At 46.4% G+C, this 14,078-nt stretch overlaps 5 protein-coding genes across 5 annotated transcripts; 4 read left to right on the top strand and 1 right to left on the bottom strand.

The window, feature by feature from the left end:
- Nucleotides 1–687: 687 nt before the first annotated feature.
- On the top strand, nucleotides 688–1,587 carry F5147DRAFT_748740 (uncharacterized protein; the record flags this gene model as incomplete). The annotated part of the gene is made up of 4 exons (XM_041440105.1): nucleotides 688–722; nucleotides 774–1,137; nucleotides 1,225–1,416; nucleotides 1,471–1,587. The coding sequence occupies 4 exons, from the start codon at nucleotides 688–690 to the stop codon at nucleotides 1,585–1,587; spliced, it is 708 nt and encodes a 235-aa protein (XP_041284615.1).
- A 596-nt stretch (nucleotides 1,588–2,183) lies between these two features.
- F5147DRAFT_782153 (uncharacterized protein) lies at nucleotides 2,184–3,349 on the bottom strand (the record flags this gene model as incomplete). Its single annotated transcript, XM_041442733.1, has 5 exons — nucleotides 2,184–2,756; nucleotides 2,810–2,909; nucleotides 2,967–2,974; nucleotides 3,028–3,120; nucleotides 3,173–3,349. The coding sequence occupies 5 exons, from the start codon at nucleotides 3,347–3,349 to the stop codon at nucleotides 2,184–2,186; spliced, it is 951 nt and encodes a 316-aa protein (XP_041284614.1).
- A 2,078-nt stretch (nucleotides 3,350–5,427) lies between these two features.
- F5147DRAFT_104265 (uncharacterized protein) lies at nucleotides 5,428–6,404 on the top strand. Its single transcript, XM_041428037.1, has 5 exons — nucleotides 5,428–5,689; nucleotides 5,753–5,860; nucleotides 5,920–5,996; nucleotides 6,058–6,121; nucleotides 6,173–6,404. Exons 1-5 carry the CDS (start codon nucleotides 5,555–5,557, stop codon nucleotides 6,257–6,259), a joined length of 471 nt encoding a protein of 156 aa, XP_041284613.1. The 5' UTR covers nucleotides 5,428–5,554; the 3' UTR covers nucleotides 6,260–6,404.
- Nucleotides 6,405–7,524: 1,120 nt separating this feature from the next.
- F5147DRAFT_730688 (uncharacterized protein) lies at nucleotides 7,525–10,900 on the top strand. The gene is made up of 10 exons (XM_041439394.1): nucleotides 7,525–7,780; nucleotides 7,834–8,664; nucleotides 8,953–9,013; nucleotides 9,050–9,520; nucleotides 9,548–9,873; nucleotides 9,943–10,076; nucleotides 10,098–10,221; nucleotides 10,291–10,410; nucleotides 10,483–10,616; nucleotides 10,698–10,900. The coding sequence occupies exons 1-10, from the start codon at nucleotides 7,544–7,546 to the stop codon at nucleotides 10,789–10,791; spliced, it is 2,532 nt and encodes an 843-aa protein (XP_041284612.1). The 5' UTR covers nucleotides 7,525–7,543; the 3' UTR covers nucleotides 10,792–10,900.
- Nucleotides 10,901–11,364: 464 nt separating this feature from the next.
- Nucleotides 11,365–13,447, top strand: F5147DRAFT_748738 (uncharacterized protein; the record flags this gene model as incomplete). The annotated part of the gene is made up of 6 exons (XM_041440104.1): nucleotides 11,365–11,391; nucleotides 12,081–12,636; nucleotides 12,673–12,770; nucleotides 12,997–13,144; nucleotides 13,172–13,192; nucleotides 13,221–13,447. The coding sequence occupies 6 exons, from the start codon at nucleotides 11,365–11,367 to the stop codon at nucleotides 13,445–13,447; spliced, it is 1,077 nt and encodes a 358-aa protein (XP_041284611.1).
- Nucleotides 13,448–14,078: the final 631 nt, after the last annotated feature.

The following is a 14,078-nucleotide window of genomic DNA, read 5'->3' as shown; positions in this document are numbered from 1 at the left end:
GGAAATTTGAAGGGAGTAAATGGGGAGAATATCTGCAACAGGTCAAGGAGTGCTGTGGGCAGACTCGGAGGGTGTCACTGCAATGTGACCGAGCGGTGTATCTGATGATGGTCCTGGAGAGTCGTGACCTGCCTAAAAGGTACTTCCAAGAAGTTTCAAAGCAAGTTTGATGTGATCAAAGGAAACTGTCAGGAATATTACATAATAAAGTCTCAAGAACTGCAGTTGGTGTTCTCTCCTTGAGTCGTCAACAACATGTACATCGACGTCATCATAAATGCAGGTAAGTGGCTGCGTACCTTATAACACAACTTAACTAGGTCCACCATGCAGCTCATCATAAATATTTATATGTCTAGCATCAGCCTGAGCATTGGGCTGTCACACTGGTCTTAAGCCAAGGATCATTTCGCTTCCAGCTCATTAAGCAATCCAGCATTTCAAGAATTTACTGGATTTCTTCATGTAGTACTTGTTCGGCTCATCACGCACATGGTCTTCGAAAGGCCGTATATGACTGGTGCGTGACACCTATAGCCCACCTCCTGATCAAGAAGTCAGAAAAAATTGACTCACAAGAACTTTGAATATCTGCCGCTAGTCCCTGTCTTTACAGCAGTGTGCGAAATTAATGGCAATCGCAGAAATTTCACCACTTCCTTGACCAAAAAGGAAATCGATACAACAATGCGTCATGGACGCTCACAAACTTTTCAGACAACGTCAGCGACACCAGCTAGCTACATAAATGCTATGGTTAACTGAAGAATCAGCAACAATCTCAAGGAATGCGCACTTCGACTGTGGGACCATGGATGGGAATTGGAAGATATTTGTGAAGCATTTGGTGTTAGTCAGAGGAGCTGCTACCGCTGGCGACAGATCTTTGAGGAGTGTGGTACTGCCACGAAGCCCCCTTCTCCACTCACGGGACATACTCGAACAATAATGCAAGCCCTGCTGATGGCTGTCAAGGATCTCTTCGCTGAGGACTCTGACCTTTTTCTTGATGAGGTCTGTACATGGCTCACAATTGAGCATAATATCACTGTCAGCACTTCCACCCTGTCATGCAATCTCAAGGATGCTGGTCTCACTCGAAAAATCCTTCGAAAACTGGCTTCCGAATGTGATGAGGTCCGTCGTGAGGAATTCAAAGCTAGTCTTCGCAAGGACTTTATCGGAGATGGCTCAGAATTCATTGTCATTGATGAAACGAGCAAGAATAACCGGACATATGCACGACATTATGGACGAGCACCGAGTGGAGATCGTGCACAGCTCACAGATGTTTTTGTTCGAGGCGATCGTTACTCATTGTGTGCTGCTATGACCGTGCAAGGATACATTGCTGCTCAAGTAGTCGAAGGTTCGTTCGACGCACAGGAATTCTATGACTTCATTGCCGAGGATGTGGTGATTATGTATCCTTTCTGTGCCTGTTTAGCTTGAAGATATGAAATTTTCTAGCTTCCACATATGCATCCCTTCCCTGGAGAGCATTCCGTTATTGTCCTTGATAATTGCAGGATCCATCATAATGAAGATCTTGTTGACCTTGTCGAAAGTGCCGGTTTGTTTTTGTGACTATTTCTCCCTTCATAAAACTAACATTGGATAGGTTGTCTGATACTCTACCTACCTCTGTACTCGCCTGATTTGACACCGATCTAGGAGTCATTCAGTGCCTGTAAGTTACAAAAATTCATGTTATCTCTGTATCTAATCCATCACGGTTGACAGTCAAAGCTCATCTTCGACGTCATGGTCATCAGTTGCGCCATCTTGAAGATCCGGTTGAGGCCCTTCTTGAAGCAACAAGTTGTATTACAGCAGAGAAGGCATACAGATGGTTCAAGAATGCAGGGTACATTGTCGCATGATCGAGAATGCTCGTAATTGTACAACTTTGAATGTTTTATGTGATAAAACTGGGTGTGAATGAATGCTGTTTAAATGTCCAAAAAGTCTACAAGAGTGTGATCAAGAATGCTCATGATTGTACAAGTTTGAATGCCTCGATGTGATAAAACTGGGTGCAAATGAATGCTATTTGAACGTCCGAGAAGTCTGCAAGAGGTGATGTGAGAAATACAGAATCAGTTTACCCATGTGCCAGACTTTATCGCTCTGCAAAATTTCTTGTGTGCGTCAAGAAAGGCCTGCCAGCCAAGTCTTGTAAATCAACCCACATCCCGCCATTCCTTGTCATCAAGTGTCTCAACTGCTCGATTTCCCAGCTGGTATTCAAGTGCTGCAAGCTTTGCTTGATCATTGTCCAAAATGTGATACTTGGCACAAAACTCAGACAGAGATATGTCGTGGGAAGTTGTCAAACCAGGTGATGATGATGCTGAGGGTACCTTGCCAGTAAGTTGCCCATGACCTTGCGCAGCTGGATGATAAGGTAGTGGGTATGGGTATCCACCAATGTATGGTGGTGGCATATACTGGGATGGATGAAAAAATTGATGTGAAGGACCAGGCAAATGAAGTGGGCCAGGAAACAGAGGACCATACTGTCCGACGACTCCGTGTGGATGTAGAGGCATAAGAGGAGGAATGACGTGCCCATGTGTGGGTCGAGGAGGCACTGGTTCCTGGCCAGCACCCTCAAGAGTTTGTTCCCATTGACAATGATGATAGAATTCGCCAAATGTTGAAATTGGGGCATCTGGCGGGGGACGTGGCACCTTCAGCTTCTGTGCAAAGTGGTTTGTTGTAGGAGGAGCTGACATGTCAGCTCTTCCTGCTGCCTAAAGCATCATTTTTTTTTAGCTTCATGTGCCAATGAAAATAAGAGACGTACAATGGAATTTGCCCAAACCTTCACGCACATCTCGGTCAACTCAAAATATGTGTCTGTCCTCTTGTCATGCCAAACATGCATGTTGGGAAAAAGCGGGTATCTGCCGACTGGATACAGTGAATGGAGTTCAGCCTCAGCCTTCCTTCATTTGGTAGACATATCATCCTTTGGAGTGTTTATCAGATGTGAGAGCAAAATCTAGTACAAACATCACATACAATCAATGACTTCATAGTACATGATGCAACACCAGCTTCTTCTTCAAAGTTGAATGGACGCTCGACGTAGTCTGGGTCACTTGTATCCCAATCCTTATGTTATGTTAGCCTGAAGAAGCTGAAATACCTCAAACATAGTACTTACTTGTTCATCTTTAGCAGGCTTTGGGGTGAATAACCATACAACAATGTTCTCAGCTGCTCGCTTCACCTTGACAGCATCAAGAAGCACTTCATAACCCACTTCATCTGCTATCTTCTTGCGTGGAGCGCTCTGGGCCTGGTTTTCAAACTTCCACTCAAACTTGCTGACAGGAAGCATAGTTGTTACAAGTAACATCGGTCACGTGGCCCCCCTATCATTTTCCCTTCATCCTCGCCCTCACCACCTACCGGCTCGTCCTCCTTTACCGACTTTCCATTGACCGGATCCTCGGGACCGTTCCCGTCCCTCGCCTCATTCGCCTCTATGCACGTGCATGCACGTTCCTTCATTGATTCGACCACCGACGTGGTCCCACGCCTCTGACTCGGTCCTGACTCGTGCCACCAATGTGGCTTTCCTTTTCTGTTTCCTCTGACTGCGGATTCCCGCACGTTGTATTCTTACCGTTGGATCGTCCCAACGTTTCTCGGTCTCATTCCACATTCGACCATCCCTCACTAATCCGGCTCAGTTGCCAACGCACCTATACCATTCTCGTTTCCCCTTTACCCTTACCTACTGTGCGGTAGCCTTGCCCTTAACCCTCTCCACTTAGTATAAGTAGTCGGTCACCCTGTACTAGATTCCCTAACTTGAATCTACTCAATCTTCCCTGGAACATACTCCTCTCTGAACGCCCCTTTGGCATTCAGTCTCTAGTATCTTTTCTTAGTTGCTCATCGCGACTAAGTCTACCTCGATCGACCTCATCATCTAGACAAGACAGTCTTGACCTCGAGTGACTTCTCAAGACATCCATCTACGAAGTCACGTGACACGCGCGTACTGTGATCGCTGCTGACTCGTCGTCGCCAGTCTCACTTGCCATACCGGATCCTTCCGGTTACATCACGAACGTTAGCGGACGACGCCCCTCTTAGGGCTCCGCCTAACAGATCTATTTGAGTGCATAACAATAGTGAGTCGACAGGGTAAAACATTCGCAATGTCCTGTTTGAATGATTGGAAGGTGCGGGTTGTATCCATTTTGAATGGGCCCCAGGAGACGATCGTAGTCAATGCTTTGGCACCCTTGGCCAATTTTTTTTCTGCCAGTGCAATCTCACACCACACTTGGACATATACAGTGAACCTTCTTGGTGCATCACTCTCCTCATCTTCACTAGTATCACTCGCTGCGACACTAGCCTTTGTTGACTTTCCCTTTCCTTTGGCAGTCGCAGATGATTTCTTCTTGACACTCAGCATTCAATCGATGGCTTCATCAGTGAGGCGGCCCTGCGGTACAAATTCATTGTATTTGTATTTGTTCGGAGATGGCCCTAACGAACTTTCACCAGCGGCTGAGACAAGGTCAGCCTGGTCAGGGGAGTCCCGCTTCCGCTTATGAGAAGCATTGAAAGATGTTGAATCCACATTGATGAATGCAAATGCAGGACCTGAGGCTGTGAGTGATGTGATTTTCAGTGATCAAGTGAGAAAAAGATAAGCTTCAATATAGTACCTGAGGCGATGGCATCCACATCAGTAATTTCTATGGACTGATCACTTCCACGCTCTTCTTCAGGCCCGGGCTCAGCCTCCAGCTGATCAAGTTCTTCCTCGCCATCTTCTTCTTCTTCTAGCACTTTTTCTTCCGCCCAGTCAGCCTTGGATAGCTGCCCGACCCTCTCTGCATTACCACTCATAGAGGGTGCAGGCGATTCTGGAAACTCCAGCAGTTCATCATCAGCGCTCTTGTCAATAGGCGCAGCTGCCATCTTGCACGCTGGTCTGGCTGGGATCTTGATTGTGGGCTTTTTCCGAACTGGGGTGAGTTTCTTTCTTTTTGCCATGGCAGATAAATTGGTATGACACATAGTAAAGGTAGTAGTAAGGGCTAAAAGCACCTGGAAAATGTGTACAAGCTGCAGAAAGCCTACTATACGCGTCCGGGACGCGTTGTTGTATCGATTTCCTTTTTGGTCAAGGAAGTGGCGAAATTTCTGCGATTGCCATTAGTTTCGCACACTGCTGTAATCTCCGTTGGCCCCTGTTATGCTTTCTTATTCAATTGAATTCAGGCTATGATAATAACAGCGCTGATGCGGAGATCTTCTACTACTAGTAGTATTTGGAAAGAATGGTACGCAAATTCAAAGCACCGAATTAGTATTGTCGCGCGCAGTCTTATCACTCAGATTCTTGACTTCTGTCACCATTATTTCTCTGTTTTCAAGTTCGCCGCACCATCTTGGCCCCATTCGTCGAAAACAGCCGAGGATGCTCAGCATAAAAGCTCAGCATTCTAAGATCTTTTCTTTGTCAATTTCTCATTACATTGTCGAATCATCATCCTACTAGCGACCTACATCTTATACAATGCCTTTCACCAACGACGGAGTGTATTCTATCAGAAACGTTGGCAGAAACCTCATGCTCGATCTCACGGCCAACAACACCACTGAAGGCACCCCGATTCAAGGCTATCCATCAGATAACAACACGGCCCAAAAGGTATCTATTCGCGTTCGCACCCATCTTGTGACCGATTCTCATTGCACACATCACGTCTACTAGTGGGTGATCAAGAGGCAGAACGAGCCAGGGTCCCCCAACAAGACTGTCACCATTCAGACCGTCGACAGCGGCAACAATGGAAATGGATTCTTTGCTACTGCGAGCGAGGTATGCTGGATCGGCCTGCATTTATTCATTTGCTTGTTGGTTGACGCAGACGTGGACAGGATTCGGATGTACCAGTCGTTTATACCAAGCAGGCGTTCATCATCGACCTTGTTGCACGCGACGACAATACTTATACGTGAGAATCCGACCAGCACCCAGGAACCTATTCTTGCTAATTTGACGACTGGCATATACAGTATGCACTACACTCTCGGGAGCGCGAACCTGGTGCTGTCCATTCCGAGTTCGACCAACAATGCAGTAAGTTGATGAATATTTTTTTCCGAGCCTTTTGCTCATCACGTCCACAAGGTGAAAATCGAGAATTACGACGAAGGAACTGCCCGCCAGCAGTGGGAATTAATTCGTCTTTCTAATCTCGCCCCAATCGCCGGTTAGTTAGGTACCACAGTGACCTTGCAGTGTTCAAAGTCAGCACTGAGCTATTGGAAATGTTCTCGCATATGTGTACTAGTACTACGTCTCGTGTCTGCTTCTGTCGTTTATGTGTATGTTGATGAATAGGATTGCTTTGGTCTGGCTCTCTTAGAGACTCGGAGATAAGTGGATATTTAAAATGGCCATCAGTGCCAGTAAATCATTCAAATTGTTCGAGCACGCAGATCTTGCAAACAAACAATGCACAGTCTATAATCACCGGCACCACCCATCGATGCATCATTGTTGCATATATGTCTCAGTTACATTCGTACGGTACGTTGGAATGAATAAATAATATATTTGGCCATCTATGCCGACACCATGTCGCATTAATGGTATGATCATTGATGCTTCTTGTACTATCGGTATGAATTGGCATGGTGCCAGGAGTCAAACTTGCATTCTGGCATTTTCCTGATACGCCCTGAATTCTAAGACTCGCTATATAGTGCACTTGCGAGTGTCTCAATTGTCGAATGTAAGCTTTGAGAGTGAACGTGTGTCGGTGAAACTGACAATGATCGACATCGACAGAATAAATTTGGAAGTTTGGATCGGCTTTCAAACCATGTGGACGACCGATTCGAGCCGATCAAGCCTTTTGTTCCTTACACCCGCATTTAAAGTTCACAAATTCTTCCTGGGCACAATCACCACCACAGCCAGCAACAGCCATGTCTAGTGGAAGCATCACAGCTAACCACAATTCTCTACCTAAAGTCCCAACTCCGAAGAAATGTCGCACTTACGTACGAGAGCTTCAACATCAGGAAAACCCTCCGATGCAAACCTAGACCAAAGTATGTCAAATTTGGGAAAATTGGAAAAAATTAGACCGGCCATCCGAAACTTCGAAAAGCTCAGGAGCAGCCCATCGTACGTTACTCCCGATGTGAGAGATCCAGGTTAGGTCAGAACATGTAAGTCAAAAATCCATAGTCTGCTAGAAGAGTTCTTCCGTCACTATTGATGAGTACATTGCTCTAAGAGGAAATGAAGATGTGATTTCCATACCATACAGTTGCTTACACCTGTGAGATCTGCATGAGCCATTTTGTTGGAGTGGACTGTGCGCCATATACTATCAGCTCATCTTAGTGCAATGCGAAAATGACAGCATACAATCATCAGTGAATTCGTGAGTCCGTGAGTCGGTAGTACGGTACCGTAGCCCATTTTTCTATAAAGGACGAATGGTCTTTGCTTAGTAATCAGGCCCCTCCCCCCGTGCTCCCAACGTGCATGTCTTCCGTTCCAAACGGTGCAGACATCTCTGCTGGTACTCACCCGGATCTGTCCCTCGGTTCATTCGTATCAGGTCCCAGTACACCCGGCAGACCACTCCGTGTCCCGTCAATTTCATCACCCGCCCCCAGCAACGGTGATGGCCCAGACACACCCCTTCCACGCGCACGACGTCCAAGACAAAGCGCACCAGGAGGAAAAGGCGCTGCTTTATCTCTAAGAGACCAAGAAAAGGTAAACTAAACACCGCCGCCCACTGACTCTATCTAAACTAACCTACACAACAGCACATCGACTCTCTCAAAAAAGAAAACTTTAACATCAAACTACGCGTTCATTTCCTCGAGGAGCGTCTTGCGCAGCTTGCACCTGACCAGATCGATGCTGCTCTCAAACAGAACATCAACCTCAAGATCGAGGTCCAGCAACGCGGTCTTGAGATCAAGAAACTGAAGAAACTCGTCTTGGAGCTTGAGCGCGAGTTGGAGCGTCTTCAGCGTGGCTCGACGCGCGACCATGATCTGGAGTCGCGGCTGCATGAACGCGAACGCGACTTGGAGACACAGCTACACGAGCGGGAACGCGATCTTGAGATGCAGCTTCAAGAGCGCGAGCACGAGATCAGGGAGTTGAGGAAGGCCCAGGTTATCATTGAGCGCAGTGAGGACGACTCCATAGATCCCAGTTATGCACGGAAAATCGAGGATCTGCGTGCTGAGAATGAGGAACTTCGTCATGAGCTCGAGCAGCGCGATCAACTTCTCATTGCACGCGAGGAGGAGAATGAGGCACTTGTTGACCATGCTGATCGGTTACAACTGGAGGTTGAGGATTTGCAACGACGGAGAGAAGCGGAAAGCATTGAGAGGAGCGAGAGTCGGGCTCAAATACTTGAGGAGATAGAGGAACGTGAGGCTGTGGAGGACGATCTCAACTCAATTCGGGATAAACTTGCTGCCGCCACTATCGAGCTACAACAGAAGGAGGACGAATTGGAGCTCAAGAACAAGGAGATAGACGATTTAATCCAGGAACATGATCGCGTCGTTGATGTCGTCGAGGAGGAGTGGAGGGGTGAAGTCGAAGAGGCCAGGAGTCAGGTTGAAGAACTCAGAGATGTTTGTTTCATTGTCCTATTTGTCTTCTGTCTCTCACTATCACATAGGTCCTTGCAGAACTGCGAAAACGAAGCAAGAGAACTCCGCCTCAATATTCACAGAGCTCGAAGCCAATACCAACGACCTGCATGCCAAGTTCGAAGCCACACTCGCACATCTCGAACAAGAGGCAGAGGAGAAAGATGCCGAGCTCCAGCGCTGCGAACGAGGAGATTGAGCAACTCGGAAAGCAAGTATATGCACTCGAGGAAGACGCAGATCGCATGGCTGAGGATCACGAACTGTCAGAGAGAGGAGGACGCAGTCGAGCGTGAAACACTAGAGGCACTCGCATCTCGCGCTCAAATATGTACATCCATTTTCATCACTCACTCGAATTGAAAAGCTCACATATTGCAACAGAAAGTCTCAGGACTGAAATCCCAACTCCAAGACATCCAAGAACTCTATGACCAATCTCTTCAAGACATGCACGCACACCGAGCCCGTCAGGAAGAACTAGCAGGGCACATCGAAGACCTAGTAACTCAAGTGAAACGCGAACAGGAAGCCCGGGAGAGTCTTGAGCACGAGTTCGACGATGTCGAGAAGACGCACGAGTCTGAGCTCCGACGCGAACGCCGTGCACTCGAAGACAAAGACTCTGCACTGCGCAGCACCCTCGATGACCTCACACACACGCAGTCTCTCCTCTCACAACGCCAAGGCGACCTCGAAGCCGTCCAAAATGTGCTTCGGGATATGGAACAACGGTCTAAAGAGCTCGGGGAGACCCATACGACCGCGCGGTTCTCATTGCAGCTAGAGGTCGACAGGCTGAAATGTGATGTCGACCGTTTAGAGGACGAACTATCTCGTATGAGGAAAGATGTCGGTGACTGAGAGGGTACGACTCGTGATCATGAAGATCTGATTCATAAACTGCAGCTCGAAGTACAACAGCTCACCACACAGCTCAGCACCCAAACTCAAGCGCGTCTCAGTCTCTCAGAGAAGCTTGACAGCGCGCAGAGCAGTCTCAAGACCGCTGAGGCAGAGTCATTTGGGTATAGGACGAGAGTGAATGAGCTGGAGATGCGGTTGTCTAAAGACCAGCGGACATTATTGAGTGCTGAGAATCAGTATCGTGATCAGCTTACAGAGCGAAATACATTGCTGCTTACGATATATCAATACATGGATAAGATCCTCGGCATGGATAAGACTCCCGTGAGTTCTTCTGTTTCTCTCTAACACGTGTCATTCACTCACAAGATCATGTTATTTTGCAGAAGAAAGGATCAAGCAGAAACAAAGCCCTCCACCAATTTCAGCGTCTTTCACAACAACCTCATCACATGGCTCAAAGCTTTGTCTCTAATCCAACTCGACTTCGAAAAGCTCGTCAAAGATGCAGAAGGGAAATTTACTGGGTAGCTTGGTGAGATGCGGAGGCAGCTTGATGTGCAGTGGAAACAGATTGATAAGTTCGAGTCAAGCATAAAGGTGTATGGTGAGGCAAAGGCTACATGGAGACGGAAGTTTACTGCAAAGGAAGGAGAGATTGAGGGGTTGAAGGTGGGTGTTTTATGAGTGTTTTTGATTTTACGTTGACTTTGATTGATACTCTTACTCTCATTTGCTAAGGCCACCAACGCAGCATTAACCTCGCAACTAGTGATATCCCGACGACCAACCCAAGGCGACTCCCAAGAAACAAAGATGCACCTTTCCTGCACAGTAAATGCTGAGAAATGCCTAGTGGTGGTTCAAAACCAGCTCCTCTTAAGCGAAGAAATGATTTCGAACATAAACCAAAAGACGACTACAGCTGATTAGAAATGGGAGGCGAGGGTGAAGGAGTATGAGACAAGGTTGAAAGCGGGGGAGGAGAAGCATAAGAGGGAGAGGCAAGGGGCGAAGGAGAGGGAGTTGGAGTTGGAGTTGGAGTTGGAGTTGGAAAATCAGTCAAGGTTTGCGTTTGTTGACCTTCTCTTCCCTCTTTTTTCCTCCTTGCATGTCCAGGGTCTTGTGCTGATGAATTGGCATGGCAGGAGTCTAAAACACCAGAACGAACTCGCTCAAAAATGGAGTGCGCAACTGGACAATGTGGCAGAGGCAAATAAAGGTCCCTCACAGCCACAGTAACGATACCCTCCTTGCTGTTTGCCGTGTCCACGATGTTCACCCCTATGGGTTTTGTATAACGAAGGTGTACTCTTGCTTTCGTTCGGTTCCTGACGTCATAATTTTGTATCCCAGGACCTAGAATAGGTACTGGTTTAGCAAATTTAAATGTCTGTCCCACTGATCACACAGGGCTGGTTTTAATCCTGGTACCGGATGTCCTAGTCATCTGTGGCTTGATAATCTCCTTTTTTTCGTCCCTCATTACCATCAATTCTCTTTCTTTGAAGTTTGCACCCACATATTTTTAACTTCATGGCATCTAGTTTGTTGACATCGTCGTCTTCATTATCGCTTCCTCCAGTTTCCCTTGTTGTCTCGGATCAAGAACTTTGTGACAATGGGACGTCTGTGGTGTCATCCTGTGTTCTACGCAAGTATTTTGGGTTTTCGAGATATCTCGAGTGCGCCTATCGGCGTTGAGGCAATATCCTGTGGGCAATTTGCTGCCAGTAGCCGTACCAAATCTATGGCAATTGATCGACAACTTTTCTCTCTTTACTAAAGAGCAATATGTTGTCATCACGCAGGCGCATGGAGTTCGCGGCTTCCTTTTGCATCGTAAGGATTATATCCGTGATATATTACGCATACATGTTTGTGATGCCGTTTGTCTTTCTAATCTAGTAGTTTTCAAACTCTTAAGGACTCCTTGCTGTGATTCTTCCAATCAAATTCTTCCTGAGCCATTTAGTATTCGTGAGGTTGAGGCAACTTCTCGTCGTGTTGCACGCGCCGCACTCTCTGAGCCACAATGTCTCAAGATTTTGGGTCGCGACGCGGATCGTCATTTTGCAAGCCGTCAAATGTGATCATCGGATGAATCCCGCTCTGTTGACTTCCCTCTTATGCTTGATTTTGAGGACAAACGCGCTATTGTTTTGGAGTACCGAGCAAAAATGCAGCCGGAAGCGTTGACACGCGGTGCATGTGCCGTTTGTGCTCATAATATTCTCGCGACTGACCTTCAGTGTGTAGATGTAAAGAAGGTGCCTCTTCACTTGTTGCGCAATGATTGTCTACCCGAACATACTCTTCCATGTAGTTATGATCTTGAGTTGTATGAGAGAGCGATATTGTATCCTAAAGGTATGAAGAATCATTGGTCAATGTCTGATCTTTTTATGTGTCGATCGTGTTATGCAGCATTGGTCTCGAAACATCCGAGGCAGCCAGTGAATTCATTGGCCAATTTTCAATACTACACTGTTGAGAGATTACCACCAGAAATTTGTGATGCATTCGCTCAGGCGTCCACTTTTGATCTGATGTTAGTATCTCATGCGCGAGCTTCGCAAATCACTCATTTTTATGCTTACAAACCCTCAAGGGCTCACAATCATGTCGTCAAAGAAACTTCTCAACGATATAATAAGGGAAATGTTGCTGTAAGACCGCAGGACTCTACAGAGCTTCGCAACTTCTTGCCTCCTAGCCACGACGAACTTCGTGATGCTATGTGTGTTGTGTTCACCGGACAGACACATCGCCCTTCTCCTGAGACAGTTAAACAGATGCAGCCTATACTCGTTACAAAGAGTAGGGTGCATTTGTTGATTGAGTTCTTAATCGCTAATAATCCCTGGTATCAGAAGAGCGGTGTCGCTTATAGTCAGAACAACATGGACGCTCTTTTCGAAGACACCGATGCAAACCTAGATTGTAGCATGCCTGCTGCATTGGAGATTTGTCATTTACCACGAGAAGGTAAAGTCAATGCTAATGTCACACACGAGGGTCCTCAAGCGCGAGATTCAGATTTGTCAGATGACACTCCTGTTGGGGACATAGTTATGGAGGCAGTGGGTTATACACAAGGCGACCATTCATCACAAAGTTGAGAAAAAATGAAACTTCAAGCATTGGCATACGTATTGGACCGCAAGCAGTTTCTTTTGTCTCATACGGGTGAAAAATTTGTTGCAGACAATGACCCTGGTGTAGGGATTCATTTCTGGCTGGGCTTGCAGAGACTGTTTTTACCTTAGTGTTATGTTTGCACTTTTGTAGCTTACATAAGAAAGTTATCTTTTCACCAGTTACCAGTATGAGTCTGAGTCTTGAGCAGTTTTTATGACATTTCCTCTCCTCTGAGTCTTGAGCCTGGTCCAGAAACCCTTTAGGGTCAAATAGCAGCTAGGTTCTGCAAGACCCAACATTGTTCAGACTCACCATCTGAATTGTTGTACCTTCACTGGGCTATTGTCTTATTTGTTCCCCCATCTCGACCCATGGGACATTGGGGGATTTTATCATTGTGGGCGTACACCAAAGCAATATCTGTCGATGGAAGCTCAGGTTCGAAATTTGTTGCGTCAGGACAATTCTCCTTTCTGAAAAGATGCGAACTTCGCGTTCATTTGTTGGAACATGATTCAAAAAAAAGGAAGTAAGCATGAATACTAATTTTCGGGTATGTGCATCTCAGCAACAAAGTTTAGCGAACGAACTGAAAGCTTTAGGTCCATCACTCACTTCTCTAGCTGAGAAGTGGACACGCTCAGTTAATGAGAAGCCTTCTACTATGCAGGAAAAAAAGGCTGCATGTCTTTTACATCGTCTGCAATCGTCTACGAAAGCTTTGAGAGGTAGTGTGGGCTATAAATTATGTCATTGAAATGAAATCCGCTCGCTCATGAAAAAGTTCTGCACACCGGCGCTGTTCATGACACTGAATCCTCATGATTTGACAAGTCATGTACTTCCTTCGATAGTAGATATAGACCTCGAAGAATGGATGATGATGTCTGCATTTGAGCGGGCCCAAGTAGTAGCTTCTCGTCCCGATGCTGCAGCCCTTGCGTTTGATTTGCAAATACAGGCATTTCTCGACATCATTTTGAAATATAAACATGGCCCAGGCGTTTTTGGTCATTGTCAGGTGTATTACGGAATGGTTGAAGCCCAAGGCAGAGGCACTTTACATTGTCATATGTTATTGTGGATTGTCGGGAATCCGAGTCCACAAGAGTTGTGAGATCGCATTGCGTCAGAAGAAGGATTCAAGGAGGAAATGTTTCGTTGGTTAGAAAATATTATTAGTTGTGAGCTGCCGCACGATAAGGGTCCCATGAGAGAACAATCCAGTAGTGATAGTAAAAAACCTTCTCATGAAGAAGGAGAGAAAGATCCAAGATTAGAACGAGGCCCACAAGCCGCCGAACTAGATGCAGAATCATTTCAACACGAGTTTAGGGAGTTCTTGACTCGTTTAGCTATAGAGTGTAACTGGCATGTGCATAATGATA

The sequence above is a fragment of the Suillus discolor genome (genome assembly GCF_016758755.1).
Source record: "Suillus discolor strain FC423 chromosome Unknown F5147scaffold_183, whole genome shotgun sequence".
Classification (NCBI taxonomy): domain Eukaryota; kingdom Fungi; phylum Basidiomycota; class Agaricomycetes; order Boletales; family Suillaceae; genus Suillus; species Suillus discolor.
This window is presented reverse-complemented; position numbering and strand designations above follow the sequence as displayed.